Raw genomic sequence first — 16,728 nt, forward strand, 5'->3', positions numbered from 1 at the left:
GGTAATACAGACATGTAGATAACAAATTGTCTCTAAATTAATTGAAAAACATGTGTGCCAATAAATCAGTACAAATAGGATGATTGCATTACTTTTCAGATTTTTGAAACAATTCAACTTGCACAAATAAGATTTGGGGTATTTCTTTTTTTCCTACCAGCAGAAAAACTAAACCCCTTAATTCAGGCTGAAAAGAGAGCTTGAAAAGCAAAGCCAGATGGCTGCAGACAGTGGAGGACTTTTCTCTTGCTGCAGCTCTATAGACCTTTCAGTCTTAATCTGACAGCTGTGTCTTCACTTCTCCCTAGGGCTATGACCGCTTACTAATAACATCTTGGGGGCATGACCCAGGAGTCGTCCCAACTTCCAATGTGCTCACCATGCTGAATGATGCTTTAACCCATTCTGCTGTTCTGATTCAGGTAAGAAACAACTTGTATAAATATGAAACTTCTGATATTTCTGCTGGACCAGAGAGTTGCGGAGGATGTGGCAGAAAAGGAGTGAGAATTAAAGCTAGTTTGCATAATATACAGATGTCCAATGGTGGCTGGAAGATGGCTAATTTAATGCAGTTTCTTATTTGAGGTGCTTGTAATTAACTCTTGGAATATGAGAACAGACTATATTGTGATGGCCTGTGGCTCAGATGATTTTTTTAGACCAGACGTAGCCAGCCTGGTAGCCAGATGTTGTTGAATTCCATCACCTATCTTCTCACCTTCCCCTGACTCCCAATTCTTGATCGCATTTCTCAAGAAAAAGTACCGTATTTTTCGCCCCATAAGACGCACTTTTTCCTCTCCAAAAATGAAGAGGAAATCGGGGGTGCGTCTTATGGGGCGAATGCCTGCAAGCCTCGCGCCCTCGGCAGGAGGTCCCACCGGGTGCGCGAGGCTTGGGGCGGCAGCCTGTCGCCCGAAGCACGGGGAGCCCTCGGGAGGGCTCCCCCTGCTTCGGGCGAGTGTCTGCAAGCCTGGCGCACCCGGCAGGAGGTCCCACCGGGTGCGCCAGGCTTGGGGCGGCAGCGGACTTCTAGCTTCCAGGTGCGCGCAAGCAGTCCGCTGCCGCCCCAAGCCTGGCGCACCCGGCAGGAGGTCCCACCGGGTGCGCGAGGCTTGGGGCGGCAGCGGACTGCTTGCGCGCACCTAGAAGCTAGCAGTCCGCTGCCGCCCCAAGCCTGGCGCACCCGGCAGGAGGTCCCACCGGGCGCGCCAGGCTTGGGGCGGCAGCGGACTGCTAGCTTCTTGGTGCGCGCAAGCAGTCCGCTGCCGCCCCAAGCCTGGCGCACCCGGCAGGGGGTGCGCGAGGCTTGGGGCGGCAGCGGACTGCTTGCGCGCACCTAGAAGCTAGCAGTCCGCTGCTGCCCCAAGCCTGGCGCACCCGGCAGGAGGTCCCACCGGGTGCGCCAGGCTTGGGGCGGCAGCGGACTGCTAGCTTCTAGGTGCGCGCAAGCAGTCCGCTGCCGCCCCAAGCCTGGCGCACCCGGCAGGGGGTGCGCGAGGCTTGGGGCGGCAGCGGACTGCTTGCGCGCACCAAGAAGCTAGCAGTCCGCTGCCGCCCCAAGCCTGGCGCACCCGGCAGGAGGTCCCACCGGGCGCGCCAGGCTTGGGGCGGCAGCGGACTGCTAGCTTCTAGGTGCGCGCAAGCAGTCCGCTGCCGCCCCAAGCCTGGCGCACCCGGCAGGGGGTGCGCGAGGCTTGGGGCGGCAGCGGACTGCTTGCGCGCACCTAGAAGCTAGCAGTCCGCTGCTGCCCCAAGCCTGGCGCACCCGGCAGGAGGTCCCACCGGGTGCGCCAGGCTTGGGGCGGCAGCGGACTGCTAGCTTCTAGGTGCGCGCAAGCAGTCCGCTGCCGCCCCAAGCCTGGCGCACCCGGCAGGGGGTGCGCGAGGCTTGGGGCGGCAGCGGACTGCTTGCGCGCACCAAGAAGCTAGCAGTCCGCTGCCGCCCCAAGCCTGGCGCACCCGGCAGGAGGTCCCACCGGGCGCGCCAGGCTTGGGGCGGCAGCGGACTGCTAGCTTCTAGGTGCGCGCAAGCAGTCCGCTGCCGCCCCAAGCCTCGCGCACCCCCTGCCGGGTGCGCCAGGCTTGGGGCGGCAGCGGACTGCTTGCGCGCACCAAGAAGCTAGCAGTCCGCTGCCGCCCCAAGCCTGGCGCGCCCGGTGGGACCTCCTGCCGGGTGCGCCAGGCTTGGGGCGGCAGCGGACTGCTTGCGCGCACCTAAAAGCTTGGGGTGCACTGAGCTCAGCACGCCCCAAGCTCCTGGTATAGCGCAGCGATCCGCTAGCCCTGGGAGAGCCCCGCGGCTCTCCCAGGGCTAGCGGACTGCTTGCCGGCACGCAGAAGCTTGGGGCGCGCTGACCTCAGCTTGCCCCAAGCTTCTGGATTAGCGCAGGAGTCCGCTAGCCCTGGGAGAGGCGCCCGGCTCTCCCACGCTAGCGGAGACCTTGCCTGCACGCAGAAGCTTGGGGCGCGCTGAGCTCCGCACGCCCCAAGCTCCTGGTGTAGCGCAGCGCACCTGGGGGGGAAATAAATTTTTTTCCCTTTATTTCCCCCCCAAAAATCTAGGTGCGTCTTATGGGCCGGTGCGTCTTATGGGGCGAAAAATACGGTATCCTATCTTGAAACCATACTGGGATTTTGTCCTTACTATTAAAGGAACCTTGATCTTACTAACTGAACTCTTATCAAGCGACAACAGAGAGTTTCCATTCTGTTAATTCTGCAGAATTTAGTATTAATGGAGATGGGGTGTGGATCATGGCACCTTAGGTTCTTGGTTCTCTGGCAGTAATTCCCCATGATCAATGAGGGCTAGGCGCCTTTGAAGAGCTGGAGATTGTCACGTTGACATGGATTTTGTGCCTTAACTCTCACTTTGGTGTTTAGGGACATGGTATGCGTGGTATGGGGGAAACTGTCCATATGCCATTTCCATTTGATGAAACAGAACTGCAAGGAGGTAACGCATGTTTTCTTGTACTGGCATTCTCAGCTCAGAGACAATTTGTGCGTGATTGAATCCTCAGAACCGCACCTTGCTGCTCACAGTAACAAGGTGATACTAAAGGGTAACAAGGAAAGGGGGAAATTGGCAAGTTTCTGTCCAGGATTTCAGGCATTTCCCATCGCCTGCTGGCTGGAGATGCTGGGGATTGAACCTGCGAAACACATGCACGCAAAGCATGTTTCTCTGCCACAAAGCTATAGTCCTCCACTTTGCTTTTGGCTTAGTGGGTATCAGACTTGTATGTTGCTGTGAGAATTTAATCACTACCTTTTGAATGATATTTTGGTTAGGAATAATGTAACTGATAATACACTTTCCCAGCCTGCCCACCCCCCCAATAAAACATGATGCAGACATAAAAGCCACTGATCATTGTTGTCAATTAACAATGATTCCAAAAGCTTGCTTCCCCATTCCCACTCCCTTGCACTGTTCTGCATTGTCTTTCTTTGTGGGGAAGTAAAGGGAGGCGGGACTTGCTGTTTTGCTAGATTTCTTTGCCACTGCAATCTCTAATCTTTTTAAAACCGGTGGCTGCAGTGATGCAACCTTTTCTCTTCTTTTCTTTTCTTTTCGCTTAGTAAAATTGCCATTTGACGTGTTTTCCCCCTTTGTTTGTGTTTAGATTTTTCTCGTCTCAACATGGGTGTTCACAAAGCATTGAGGATATTAAGGGAAAAGATGGATTTGCAGCACTTCTGCGGCTACGTAACCATGTTGAACCCTTTCAGCCACCACGTGCACAGAAAGCTGAGTGATGCTTCTGATGGAAAAGGTTGGTCGGCAGTATACCTTGGTTGTCAGACCTGAGGCTTCCGGCATTTGGATCTGTGCCGAGTTCCTTGTGTGCAGTGAATGAAAGGTGGTGGAAGGGAAGCAAGCCATACTGAGCATCCGCTAGAAAGCTTGGAGCTAAGGGGGTGGATTCCTGAATCCCACACCTTTTATTTCCCCCCCCAAAATTATTCATTTTATAACACAACTAAACAACACAAACAGAAAAACAAACAATACAAGTCCCCCCCATCTGATTTTCATTTTACCTCATCTTTAGCAGTTTACATACATCATAATTTTTAACCATTTTTTTTATCAAGCTTACTTTTACCATAAAAATCTTCACATGTTATCACTTACAAATAATACTATTTTAAAATACACTATCTTCTACTTCTAACCCTACAGTTTATATCCACTTCCAAAGCTATTCTAAGATTTAAATATTAACTTTTTTCTCTCAAATATTCTTTAAACTTCTTCCAATCTTCTTCCACCGTCTCTTCTCTCTGGTCTCGGAGTCTCCCAGTCAGTTCCGCAAGTTCCATATAGTCCATCATCTTCATCTGCCGTTCTTCGATAGTTGGTAGATCTTGTTTCTTCCAGTTCTTCACTAGTAATATTCTTGCAGCTGTTGTGGCATACAGAAAAAAGTAACATCCTTTTGGGGGATTTCACCCCCCACTATACCAAGTAAAAAGGGTTCTGGTTTCTTAATAAATGTGTTTTTCACCACTTTTTTCAATTCGTTATAAATCCTTCCCCAGAAGTCTTTTACCTTGGGGCACGTCCACCACATGTGGTAAAAGGTTCCTTCTTTTTCCTTACATTTCCATTATTTATTATCATGAGTATGATACGTTTTTGCCAACTTCACTGGTGTACATCATTGTAGATCATTTTCATCAGATTTTCTCTTAATACATTACATGCTGTAAATTTAATTCCTTTTTTCCACAATTTCTCCCAATCCACCATCATAATATTGTGAATCCCACACCTTCAAGGGTTCTGCTAAAAGGAAGCATCCTGCGCATGGCCAGATACCAGATAATGCCAAGAATGTTCGTAATAGAGAAGCCATTGGGGATGTGAATGCACAGGGCATAACTGAGCAATACTGTCTGCTCGGATGTAAATGGGAACAAAGCAGACTTGAGGGACCCTCCAGAGCAGATTTTGAAGGCGCAGGTGGGAGGAGGGAAGGTGAATTCCTGGTGTGTGAGCTTGTGCAGCGCTGTGTTCCGTCCAGAGCTGCTGGATCATAACAGCTGTTGCTCATGAATATAGCTTAAATGGCTTGTGTTGTTGTTGTTGTTGTTTTTGCTCTAAGGCGAGCCAGAGCTGGCACTTGGCTCGGATGTAAATGGGAGCACGGAATCATTTGAAATGGTCATTGAAGAGCCACCCATGGATTCGGCAGCTAAGCAAAGTCCCGAAGGTAATCCTTTTTAAAAAAATAAAATAAAGGGTTTAATTTGTTACCGGGAAGATAGTGCTGGCTGGGGCAGATAAGCTGCAGTCCAAATTCCACATTGCCTCATCTCTGTATCTGTTCAGTTCCCACAACAGAGCAGGAGTGGGTCCCCCTGGAATTGTGCTTTGGAATTCCACTCTTCAGCTCCGAGTTAAACCGGAAAGTCTGCCGGAAAATCGCAAGCCACGGACTGTGTAGCAGAGAGAGGTGAGGACTTGCTGGGACCTAAACTGTTTGCCTGCAGATCTTTCAGCAGAGGTAGAAATGAAGCAGTTAAGTGTTCAACATGCACATGGATCCCATGGACTACTTGTTTGACATTGTATGTGTTTTCTAATCTTTTGACAGCCTTCAAAAACTGTTACATTCCAGTAGAAAACTTTCTCTACAGGTCCTTAGCTTTGTTCATTCATTCCAGGTAAATATATATTGTTTAAAAAATGCATATGCATTAATATTTACATAGAAGTTCCTTTTTGACGTAAACGCATTGCAAACTTGCATTTCTCGATGTTCTTTTTAACTGATGTAATGCTAAAGGGTGCTTGCTGAATGAGACAAGGAAAAACATCTGTCTGGTTCTGTAGCTTTATTCTCCATACCTCCCTGGACAATGTTGTGGGTTTGTTTCATGACTTTGTACCTAGTTGCACGTTTTCTCAACCTGAAGGCCACCAGGACCACTGGTGTTATCAAACCTCTTTTCTGACAGACTTGCATCCACATAGTGCCTCCTCTGCTATCTCTGTCTGTCCTGCCTGCTAGCCTGGTTTCTCTAAAGGGCCTAAAGGGCCTTAATCTCTACTTGACATAGCAGTGGTGACATAGTAGTTGCAGGATCCTAGGCTTTAAGAAGCCCTTTCTGACACCAAAAGCCTCTGGGCGTGTGCCAAGTGTCACAGCTCCACTACCTCCTATAAATTTGGCAAGGGGATAAGAGAAAGGAAAAAGGAAAGGATGGGAATTGTCCTGGGTCCTTTGGCCATTAAAGAGGAAGCTGTTTGGTTAATAAAAGAGAAGCCAACCAAGGCTTACTAGGTTTGTGAATACTAGCAAGACCCCTTCCTCTGCTCATCAAGAGTCAAAATTGCTAAAGGACCCCTGGCACTGGCACCTCCTGTTGTCAAGGACATCTGAAGGCATATAGGGAAATGTTTAATGTTTTATTATGTTTTTATATATGTTGTAAGCTGCCCAGAGTGGCTAGGGCATGGGTAGGCCAACTAAGGCCTGGGGGCAGATCACCTTCTAAATCCGGCCCACAGATGGTCCAGGAATCAGTGTGTTTCACATGAGTACAATGTGTCCTTTTATTTAAACTGTGTTATTTGTGGGGCATAGGAGTTTGTCCATCCCCCCCCCAAAAAAAATAGTCTGGCCCCCCACAAGGTCTGAGGGACAGTGGACCGGCCCCCTCCTGAAAAAGTTTGCTGATCCCTGGGCTAGGGCAACCCAGTCACATGGGTGGGGAATAATAGGAATAATAATATGCTGTAGCCAATCGAGAATTTGGGACTGTGAGTCACTTGTTTGGCAAAAACGAATGCCAACCGGTAATCCTACTGAAGCACGTTTCCCTCTTTCCCTCCTCAGGAAAGCATTTCAACTATGGAATTACTTTCAGAAGCCAGTTTCTCCTCTTCCTCCTCTTCCACTTCAAGTTTACTTTCCCACCCATCCTCTGCCGACGCAGGCGTTCCCCTTCCAGCCAAGAACCTGATGTTCAAGGACGGTACATTGTCAGAGTGGAACGGGCGGTCTCCTTCCTCTGTCCTTATTGCAACTGTGCCACCCGAACACCTGAAATAGCTCGAGGGGTTTGCCCTGGCGTGGTTCACATTTTGCCTTTTCCTTCCGGGTAACCAGCTGCATTCGACTTACAGTGCCAACCTCCCCGGAAGCATAATGCTACCCACAGCATGACCTCTGCAACGATAGTGTTATTAAAGTGTGTAGTGCTGCACTTTTAACCTGGGGGAGACGCATCCTCTCTCGCCTACCTATTCATTACTGCATGTCATGCTGCAACAAAAAGCTTCTTAGTTGTCAGCCTGCCTCTCTTTTTATCTCAAGACAATCGATCTTTCTTTTATAACTGAAAGCACCCTTCATAGGCTTTCTGATGTTTGAATTTCTATACTGTCACAGTAGATAATGGTAATTTTATACGTTTGTGGTGCAGACCTTAAACTTGCTTTTTTTTTTTTTAATCGTATTAACACACAACTGTTAATGGCTTTTGGCATTAGAAAGGCACAAGTTGTATTAAAATAGTTTAACAAAAGTATCAGTGACTGATGGGAGAGAGGGGGGCGGCAGGGTTCTACCGCTGACGTACTTAATAATTAGCTATTAACTACCTGATTAAAAAGGATAGTTAGGAGGTAGTCACTTCAGTCTGCTGCTGATGCTTTGTAAATGATTTTAATCTGAAGCTGAAAAGCACCTACAGAAGCGTCATAGGAAAACTTAGAGAGATGGGACTAATATATTTTTTCGTCCTTGGTGGAACCTTGCAGTTTGATGGGATTACACCAGTGTTCAATGTGGTGCTGTCTGTACGTAGAAGTTCTTGTTGATAATACACTTTATTTTCTCCAGCTTCCTTTGTTGGCACAGTAATCCGGAAGGGTGAAGGCAGGAATTGAGAGCCTTTTGCTCTTGTGTCCTTTGGTCCAAAGCTATTTGAGAGAATCTCGACCTGTGATGGCTTTCATCCCATAACAAGCCAGATGTGTGAATCCACTGCCATGTCTGGAATTCGGTGTCTTGACTTGCCACTGCTGCCCCAAGGCCGAATCTGCACGTGGCGGTGACTTCCCATAAAGTTTCAAGCACGCCTTACAGGGGAATGTGTTTGTGTGAATAGGTTCTAAGCAGGCGGCGGCACAGAATGGTTGATCTGCTATAGAGAACACTGGGTGAAACCCACGAAATATTTGCACTGCGTAGCATCTGATCCATGCTGCGGAAGCTGCATTTCTTATAACCAGTGGGGTCTTCCCTCTGATGACTGACATGGTTACTGGAGAAAGGAATTGAATGCCCAGAATCAGGCCAGGCTCACATTGAGCATCTCCTCTTCTATGTAGGAATAGACAAAAACTAACACAGCTGTAACTGTAAGCAAGCCTGGTCTCTCACTGGAAGAAATTGGGCACAATCTACTGGGAAGTTTCCTACGCCCCATAACAGGCCCAGCACAGGAAACGCTCTTTTGCAACTCTCACTTGCTCAGTTGGGCTTCTGCAGGAAAACTTTTCAGTGGATTGTGGCCACACCTGGGGGGTGGCAGGTGTTTCATCATGGAAATAATGTTAATTGGAGATTTCATTTCAATCCTTTCTAGATTTTATCAAGGTTCCCTTCCTCGGAAGGCAAGAGAAATGTATGCAGTGTTGTGTAACAGTTAGATTCGCGTAGTTTATACAAAAACTGTCCTGTGGTTCTTCTAGTTTCAGGGTCTTCTCAACAGCTGTGAAATGTTGAAAGGGGGGGGGACAGCTGTGAAAAGTTAAGAATAAGAACCTTTGATATAAAAATCATTGTGGTCCAAAATGTTTGATATCAGGGCTTTGCAGGGGAAAGGTGGTTAGTTATTTGCTTTATTGGAATAGCAGTTCTGGGACTGTTGTTTTTTTAATGCACATCAGCAGGGATGTTTTGGGGACCAAGAACTCAGAAAACAACTAAGTCACATTCATAAACAGATTGCAGTATTTAGCAGGCTCCTCTCCTCCTCCTTTTCCTTTTCTTAAAAAAATACAGAGCAATGGCAAAGAATTTATTGGGCATATTTTGAAACTGGGGGGGAAATGTAGAAAAATGACCTTGCATTCTTATGGTTGGAAATTGAATCTCCTCCTCCCCACCCCCACCAGCCATTTCCCCTTATTATTATTTTTACACAATATTTCTGGAAGTGAAGGTTTCCCTTTCATTTGAAAAGTGGGAATGAATAAGAATTTGCACAGACAGTAAGGTTTTTTAGCCATCTCTCACTTTTTTTCTGCCTTTCCTGAACCTGCAACAATGGGGGGTGGGAAATGGGACTCTGAGGCTGCATGCAACGCAGAGCATCACTTGATGAAGTAATTCAACGTGCACATGAGTACCTCGTTGACTTATATATATTTTTTTAAAAAGTTTCAGCTCAGCCATCATACTGGAAATAGAGCAGTGGCTGTTTTTCTTGCCTTCTAACAGAAGGAAAGGTGGGTTTGGCATGGGTGATCTCTAGGGCTGTCAAATGACCGATCAAAACAGAACGACAGGAGCCTGACTTTCTCCTGCCTTGCATATGACAGCCGCTTGATATGCGGAATCAGCAGGCTGAAGACTTCCGCAGCAGAAGCATCTCTTTGCCTGCTAATGCTAGCATATCAAGCTACCATTGGAAGCCACAAGAGCAGAAATCAGTAAATCAGTTGGCAATCTTCAAAGCTGATCTGTTTCAAAGAAACGACATGTGTATTGCAGCTACAACATTCCAACCCCCCCATGGAAATGCAAGGAGGACAGAAATAAGTTTCTCTCCCACCCCTAGGAACTATCCTAAGAGGAACTGTTTTGTGTACCACCTCCCAGCTGTTAAATCTGCACATGATGCAAGAGATCCATTGGTTGGATCTACTAACACCTTTTTATTTTATTTTATTTTATTTTTGCTTTTACTTTAAAGCAGCCACTGGGGCCTCCAAATACGGTGAGAGAGCAGTAGTTGGGTGGTTAACTCACCTATGCCATTTTCCAAGTCTCAGTTGCCCCCCAGCAAGCAAAAAAAAAGTAGCTTCAGGGCCATTTTTAGATCAGTAGTTTGGAGCGTGTGAAGATTAAACACCTCTACCATGACTGCCACTGTTGTGATGAAAATTTGGGCAGTTCCAACCCCGCAGCTAGTTTTTAAAATAGCAAAGCACTAGGAGATCCAGGGATCCCCCACATCACATAGTGTTTAAACTTGGAATGAAAGTTCTAATTAGTGGAGAAAGGAGGCCTTAATGAAAACGATGCCGTAGCATAGCTTTGTAACGCTGATAGTGTTCTGTTTTGTGTAAACTATAATGTGGAATGGCATGCTGGGTCAAGGCTCATCTGGAAATCCCAAGCATTCTGGAGCCTTATCTCTACTGTTCTAAGAGATGAGCTGAAATCCCCCTAAGGGTCAACTTGAATAAACTTGCCTATTTTGTTCCCCAGCACCAAGGCATCATTTGACCCCTCTCCTCTTTTCCGTGCAACTATAACCTTGAAACCTCACCTAAAGCTAGTGGCGTGAGTGCCGCCATCTTGGATGCTGGCCTGGCTAGACGGCTTTAAGCCCAAGATGGAAAACTCGGTGGCGATGCCTTTGCTGCTGATGCCATCACAGCCTGCATAAGAATCCTGAAAGGTGAATCTTAAATTGGGTATGCGGGTGGTTGTTAAAAAGTGTCCATAATGGCTATGTGCCATGGGTGGTTTGAGCGGGGTGGGGCAGTAAGGACATATCTGAATTACTTATAAGTACTGTGAACAAAGACGACAACTTTATGCAACCAAAAAAGATTATTTTTTAATCTGTCGAGCTTAATCCTTTAATTTTTTTTTCCTCCACCAGCTTTTTCCTTGTCAAAAATCAAGTTTGCGACGTTTTAGGCCTTAACATTTCATTATTCATCTATGTGTGCTTTATGACTAAGATGTATTTTGCTGCTTGAATCTGGGAATAAATGAGACATCCATAAATAGTATTTTTAACTGGACTTGCCTTGGGAGGCTTTTTCAAGGCAGTTTCACTGGGATTATCCCTTTTCCCCCCTATGTATATATGTTAATCTTCTCCATTCCGTCCCCTCCCAACTTCCCAGCAGTTTGAATTCCTTATTTCCACAGTGCACTTATAATTCATTGTACTTCTTTTCCTCCAGTGTTTCTGATACTATTTTGAAGGTTTTAAAAGCGTGGGAGTCCGGCAGCCCTAAAACCAACCCGGTTGCTTTGTTCCCAGTCCGACGTAGTCAATAGTATACAGTGAACTGTACAAAAACCTGGTATTTGATTAAATTATTGGAATATGTAACATAAATGTTTACAAATAAAACTGTGTTGCTGGTCAGGACCTTTTCCAGAACGGCTTACTTGATCCTACAAATCGAGGGAGTGGGTTCATGTGTGCAATTATGTTAACTTGGTTGCAGAAACTTGAATGTGTGAGCTGACTCCATTTCTTGGAGTGGCGCGGTGTGATTTGCCAGTTCTGTACGCAGTTGATTCTATATGGTGCCCTTCCAAAGGTCCCCAGAGTGACTTACAAGAATGCAAAATTACAAGAAAAGGGAAAGCGTTAAAACACCACACTATAAAAGGGTGGTAGAATAACTTTTGGCACAGTTAAGACGCCAGGTAGCAAATATTGCTGAAAATAGCAAACAGAACTGTGTTATATTGGGAAAACTTGTTTTCGGGAATGTACATGTTAGGAGGTAAATGGCATATATAAAAATGGTGCATTAGGAGAAATGAACACTAAAATGTCAGTGTTCATTTTTGTGAGAACCTTTTCTCAAAACATTTGCAAAAATGATGCAAAAATGTGACCAACTTAAGGCTGGAAGAAAGATGAATCTGTCGGTTTCAGTTTCTCAATCTCAAGAGGAGGGTTAACCCTTCGCCCTAAGCCACTCTTAATTAAATGGCTTCTCTCGCCAATCTCCAAAGCAGGGCAAAAACACTATAAAGGCAATTGTCACTCTTTTTCTAGCTGTTCAAATAGGGTTGGGGCAGGGGTCGTAAACGGAGAAAGAGGCCCAATGGAAACGTTCCAGTTTCTCACTGGCGCTGCCCCAATTCTACTCTGTTTCCACACACCTATTATATTAAAACTTCAAGAATTCCGATCATGGATCTCTTGCGTTTGCTGTAACCCTTTTGTCTTACAGAAGGCTGCTCTGAAGCATTCAGCTGATCATAAATGAGTCCTCTTAACTATTGGAATGATGCACAGGGCAAGCCGGCAGTTGCCCCTGGGCTGGTTTCAGGTCCACAGGCTGGTTTGTGGTATTATATTTATTAAATTTGTATACTGCCCTTCATCTCAGGGCAGTTCACAACATAAAACGAAAGTATTCATAATAAAATTAAGAACAACAACAAACCCGAAATCCCTGCTCCCACAACACATTTAAAAGGGTATTGGATGTCGAATCAGCCCAAAGCCTGGTTGAAGAGGAATGTTTTTGCCTGGTGCCTAAATGTTTACAATGAAGGCACCAGGCGCACATCCCTGGGGAGTGCATTCCACAAGTAGGGAGCCACTGCAGAAAAGTCCCATTCTCGGGTTGCCACCCTCCAGACTTCTCATGGAGGAGGCACATGAAGAAGGTCTCAGATTATGATTGCAGGAACTGGGTTGGTTCATACGAGGAGAGTTGGCCCTTGAGGTATTGCGGTTCTGAGCCCACAGCCATTCACCAACACACAAGTAAATCCAGAAAGAAATTTTAGCTGCCTGTTTTTGTGTGTGTGCCTGAGCATCTGATGACAAAGATAGCCAGAGTCTCCCATTTCTTGGCTAAACTAGATACTCCTTTCATTTTACTGGCTCTAATGTGCAAGTGTTTTAGCCATGCTTTTCATGGGAAACACATCTTTCTTTCTAAGCCTGCAACCCCAACTGGATTTCCAAAACAAATGTGTTAGTCTCTCATCAGAATTAGTGGTGATTAGTGATTTAGGCCTGAGAGCACAGTAAATCTGCCTCTTGGCCTTTACATCAGAGACTTTTACTGCTGTAGTATTTTCTTGGCTGGAGCTTCAGCCATTTCTGGAAAACGCATGCCCCCCCCCCCATTTTTGGCAAGTTCTCACCACGTCAGTTAATCCTTTTTCACAGTATCGGAGCTTCTGACACGTAGCTTTTTTCATCAGAATTGGAAGTCTCTGTTTCTGTACAAAACAATAAATAAATCCAGAAAAGAGGAATGAATTCCTTTGACTTTTGGGGTGAGGGAAGGAGAATGGCTTTTACCACCTCAGAATTTAACAGACCTCGAACCCGTCACACAAAATACTGACATGCTGGGGGCATCCTTAGTCGTGCTCAGAGTGGACTAATTGGAATAAATGGCACAGGTGTGTTTCCGCTATCCTAGGGGCAGGCAACTAGCTGGCCAGAGTCCACATCTGCTTGGTTTCTTGTGCATGTTTGTTGCTTTCTTCTGAGCTGAGAGCAGAGGGCCCCTGGACTCCATCCCACCAGTATGAACAGCAAAGGACGCCCTGTTTGATCTCCTGTCACTCAGCTGCTCACTCTGATACGTAACAACCCAAGACTTCATCCAATGGGAGTAAGCAGCTGAAGTGTGCAATATCTAGGATGATTTCAATTCCATTTGTGTTTAAACCCTTAACTTTTCTAAACAATGAAGGAACCAAAACACAAGCGTCCTTTAAAATTCGCACGTCCCTGAGTTTTGCAGTGCAGTTCACCAGCCAAGTAGCGTGTTCAAAAATGCATTAAAGGTAAAGGGACCCCTGACATTTAAGTCCAGTTGCGAACGACTCTGGTGTTGTGGCGCTCCTCTTGCTTTACAGGCCAAGGGAGCTGGCGTTTTTCCGCAGACAGTTTTTCCGGGTCATGTGGCCAGCATGACTAAGCTGCTTCTGGCACAACGGAACACGGAAACCAGAGCAGCGCACAGAAACGCCGTTTACCTTCCCGCTGGAGTGGTACCTATTTATCTACTTGCACCTTTTTTTGGCGTGCTTTCGAACTGCTAGGTTGGCAGGAGCAGGGACCGAACAAAGGGAGCTCACCCCGTCGCAGGGATTCGAACCGCCGACCACCTGATCGGCAAGCCCAGGAGGCTCAGTGGTTTAGACCACAGCGCCACCCGCGCTGAAGGCATATACCAGGTCAAATGTGCACAGAAAAGCAAATATTAGCGAAAATAGAAACATATTTTAGGGAAAGCATCTTGGCTAAAATACGTATATTAAGCAGAATGACATGCATACAAAATTGTGTACATTGGAATATTCATCGACAGCAGCCAGGAAGTGCGCCCTTCAAGGGTGTTCAGCGTGGGTGTTAAGATCAATAGGACGATATGATGATGAGTCGCATAATGGTTTTGAAGAACTGAAGATGGCATGAGGGATGTATCCTTGCCTGCGGTGTACACACTGATCCCACCTTCACTTCTGGTAAGTAGAGGCAGGTAAAGGTAAAGGGACCCATTACCATTAAGTCCAGTCGTGGCCGACTCTGGGGTTGCGGTGCTCATCTCACTCTATAGGCCGAGGGAGCTGGCATACAGCTTCCGGGTCATGTGGCCAGCATGACTAAGCCACTTCTGGCAAACCAGAGCAGCGCACGGAAATGCCATTTACCTTCCTGCCAGGACAGCACCTATTTATCTACTTGCACTTTGACATGCTTTCGAACTGCTAGGTTGGCAGGAGCAGGGACCGAGCAACGGGAGCTCACCCCGTCGCGGGGATTCGAACCGCCGACCTTCTGATTGGCAAGTCCCAGGCTCTGTGGTTTAACCCACAGCGCTGCAGGTAGCGTGTTCTTAAACTGCTGCTTCCAGAAGAATTTTGAGGGGATCTTTTCGCCTTTTTGTTCTGAGTCATAAAAGATTGAGAGATGGCGGGGGCTGGGGCTGGTGATGCTAGGTCTTGTTGCCATCAGCCTTCAGGCTTCTTTGACTGAAGTTGTTAGATATTTTTACTTTACCTATTGGTCAGATTTATGCTTGCTTACAGCTTGCTTCAGCAATCTTTTAAAAGGGTGGGGGGAACTGCTGGAAACTAGCACCCCCTATCACTCTCCTGAGCCCAGCAGGAAACTGGGTTGGTCAGTTCCTTTCCCACGGGGGGAGCAAGCGATTCTGCTGACCTCTGAGTTCAGGCACACCAGAAGGCTCCCTGTGCCCAAGCTCAGCAGGGTCACTCCCTTTGCACTGATCGGTGTGAAAGAGCTGCACAAAGTGGACTTAGCCAAGCGCTGCCCTTACCTGTATGACATCAGGTGCAGAGCAGGTGAGTATGGCTTGCTCAAAATGACCTCACCGGCCAAATGAGGAAGACTGGTGGGCCAAGATTGGCCTATTACTAGAAGTTGCCCTTATTTTAGGCCGCCTATCCTTCCATCCACCTCTCTTTGAAAAACCATTATCTGCCACGTCAAGACAAGATTATGCAGGTAATATGCAAACAGAGGTGCCTAGCTGTGGGCAAATAATTTCCCTAAACCTTTCTGTACACAGACAGTGGAGGGCTATTCTAAACACAATTGAACAATATGTACTGCAATTGTGTTTGTGCATCAGTGTAGAGTATAAGGACAAAGAAACGTTCTGGTAAGAACTTAGCAAAGCCAAGGGCATATGCGTGTAATTTATTTTTTAAAATGATAATTAGAGATTTCTTTGCACTCCAAAATATCCCATCCCAGAGCCCTTACCTTGTGAGTGCTTCTTCACTCGTGTTACACGTTAGCCTTGAAAATTCAGCGTAGCACAAACTCTCCCCATATACTTGGTCAATTAATAACCGACAGCAATGCTCCCTGTAGTCTAGTACAGGCTTCCACAGGTACGCTCTGTTTGCTTTTTCGATAACACCAATTAGCCTCACCTATGAATACAACCTGGAAAACATTTGCTTGAGGATTGTGTGACAAATTCCAATATTAACATGGGGGGGGGGTGGCAGACAGCCGCGGTGGGGGCACCTTACTGTTTTACCACAGACAGGTCACTCTTGTTAAGAGGCATACTGCCTCCAACGGTGAAGGTAAAACTTAAAGCCATCATGGACAACCTTGTCCATGAGTTTCTGCCTAATTCCCTTCTAAAGCCATCCAGGTTTGTGGCCATTGCTGCATCTTGTGGGACCCGATTCCACAGTTTAACTGTGTGTTGGGTGGCTTCCTTTTGTCTGTCCGTTCAGCTTCATTGCAATAGTCCCAGCTTTTAGAAGTATGATGACAGAGTCTGCCCAATTTTATCTACACCACGCATTGGCAAAGCTCTCAAGAGCTGTTCCTTCCCTGATCCATGAAAGACAACTGAAGGCGGCCCTGTTTAGAGAAGTTTTAAATGTCTGACGCTGTATTGTTTTTAATATTCGGTTGGAAGCCGCCCAGAGTGGCTGGGGAAACCCAGCCAGATGGGCAGGGTATGTATGTATGTATGTATGTATGTATGTATGTATGTATGTATGTATGAATGAATGAATAAAATTATTATTATTATTATTATTATTATTATTATTATTATTATTATTATTATTATTATTATTATTATATTTGGTCTTCCTTCTGCCATGATGCTTTTCCAGGGAGGTGTTTCTCTGTGTGGAGCTGAGGGAATCTCCTCCCTAATTGTTCGAATAAATGTTGCACCTTTAGATAACTACTCAGAACACAATTTTTTTTCTGTGTGTGTGTGTGTGTGTGTGTGTTTTATGGCCCCTA

General features: G+C 46.5%; 1 protein-coding gene across 1 annotated transcript in view; it reads left to right on the top strand.

Moving 5' to 3' along the window:
- Positions 1 to 11,361, top strand: part of FAM91A1 (family with sequence similarity 91 member A1) — a 36,933-nt gene extending 25,572 nt beyond the window's left edge. Inside the window, exons 18-24 of the mRNA XM_083516654.1 lie at positions 309 to 422; positions 2,890 to 2,962; positions 3,636 to 3,785; positions 5,121 to 5,228; positions 5,348 to 5,471; positions 5,613 to 5,682; positions 6,858 to 11,361. Coding sequence (XP_083372780.1) covers positions 309 to 422; positions 2,890 to 2,962; positions 3,636 to 3,785; positions 5,121 to 5,228; positions 5,348 to 5,471; positions 5,613 to 5,682; positions 6,858 to 7,073 — 855 coding nt within the window. The 3' untranslated portion in view covers positions 7,074 to 11,361. The remainder of the gene's footprint in view (positions 1 to 308; positions 423 to 2,889; positions 2,963 to 3,635; positions 3,786 to 5,120; positions 5,229 to 5,347; positions 5,472 to 5,612; positions 5,683 to 6,857) is intronic.
- The last annotated feature ends 5,367 nt before the right edge of the window (positions 11,362 to 16,728 follow it).

Source organism: Podarcis liolepis (genome assembly GCF_965112155.1).
Source record: "Podarcis liolepis genome assembly, chromosome: 8".
Classification (NCBI taxonomy): domain Eukaryota; kingdom Metazoa; phylum Chordata; class Lepidosauria; order Squamata; family Lacertidae; genus Podarcis; species Podarcis liolepis.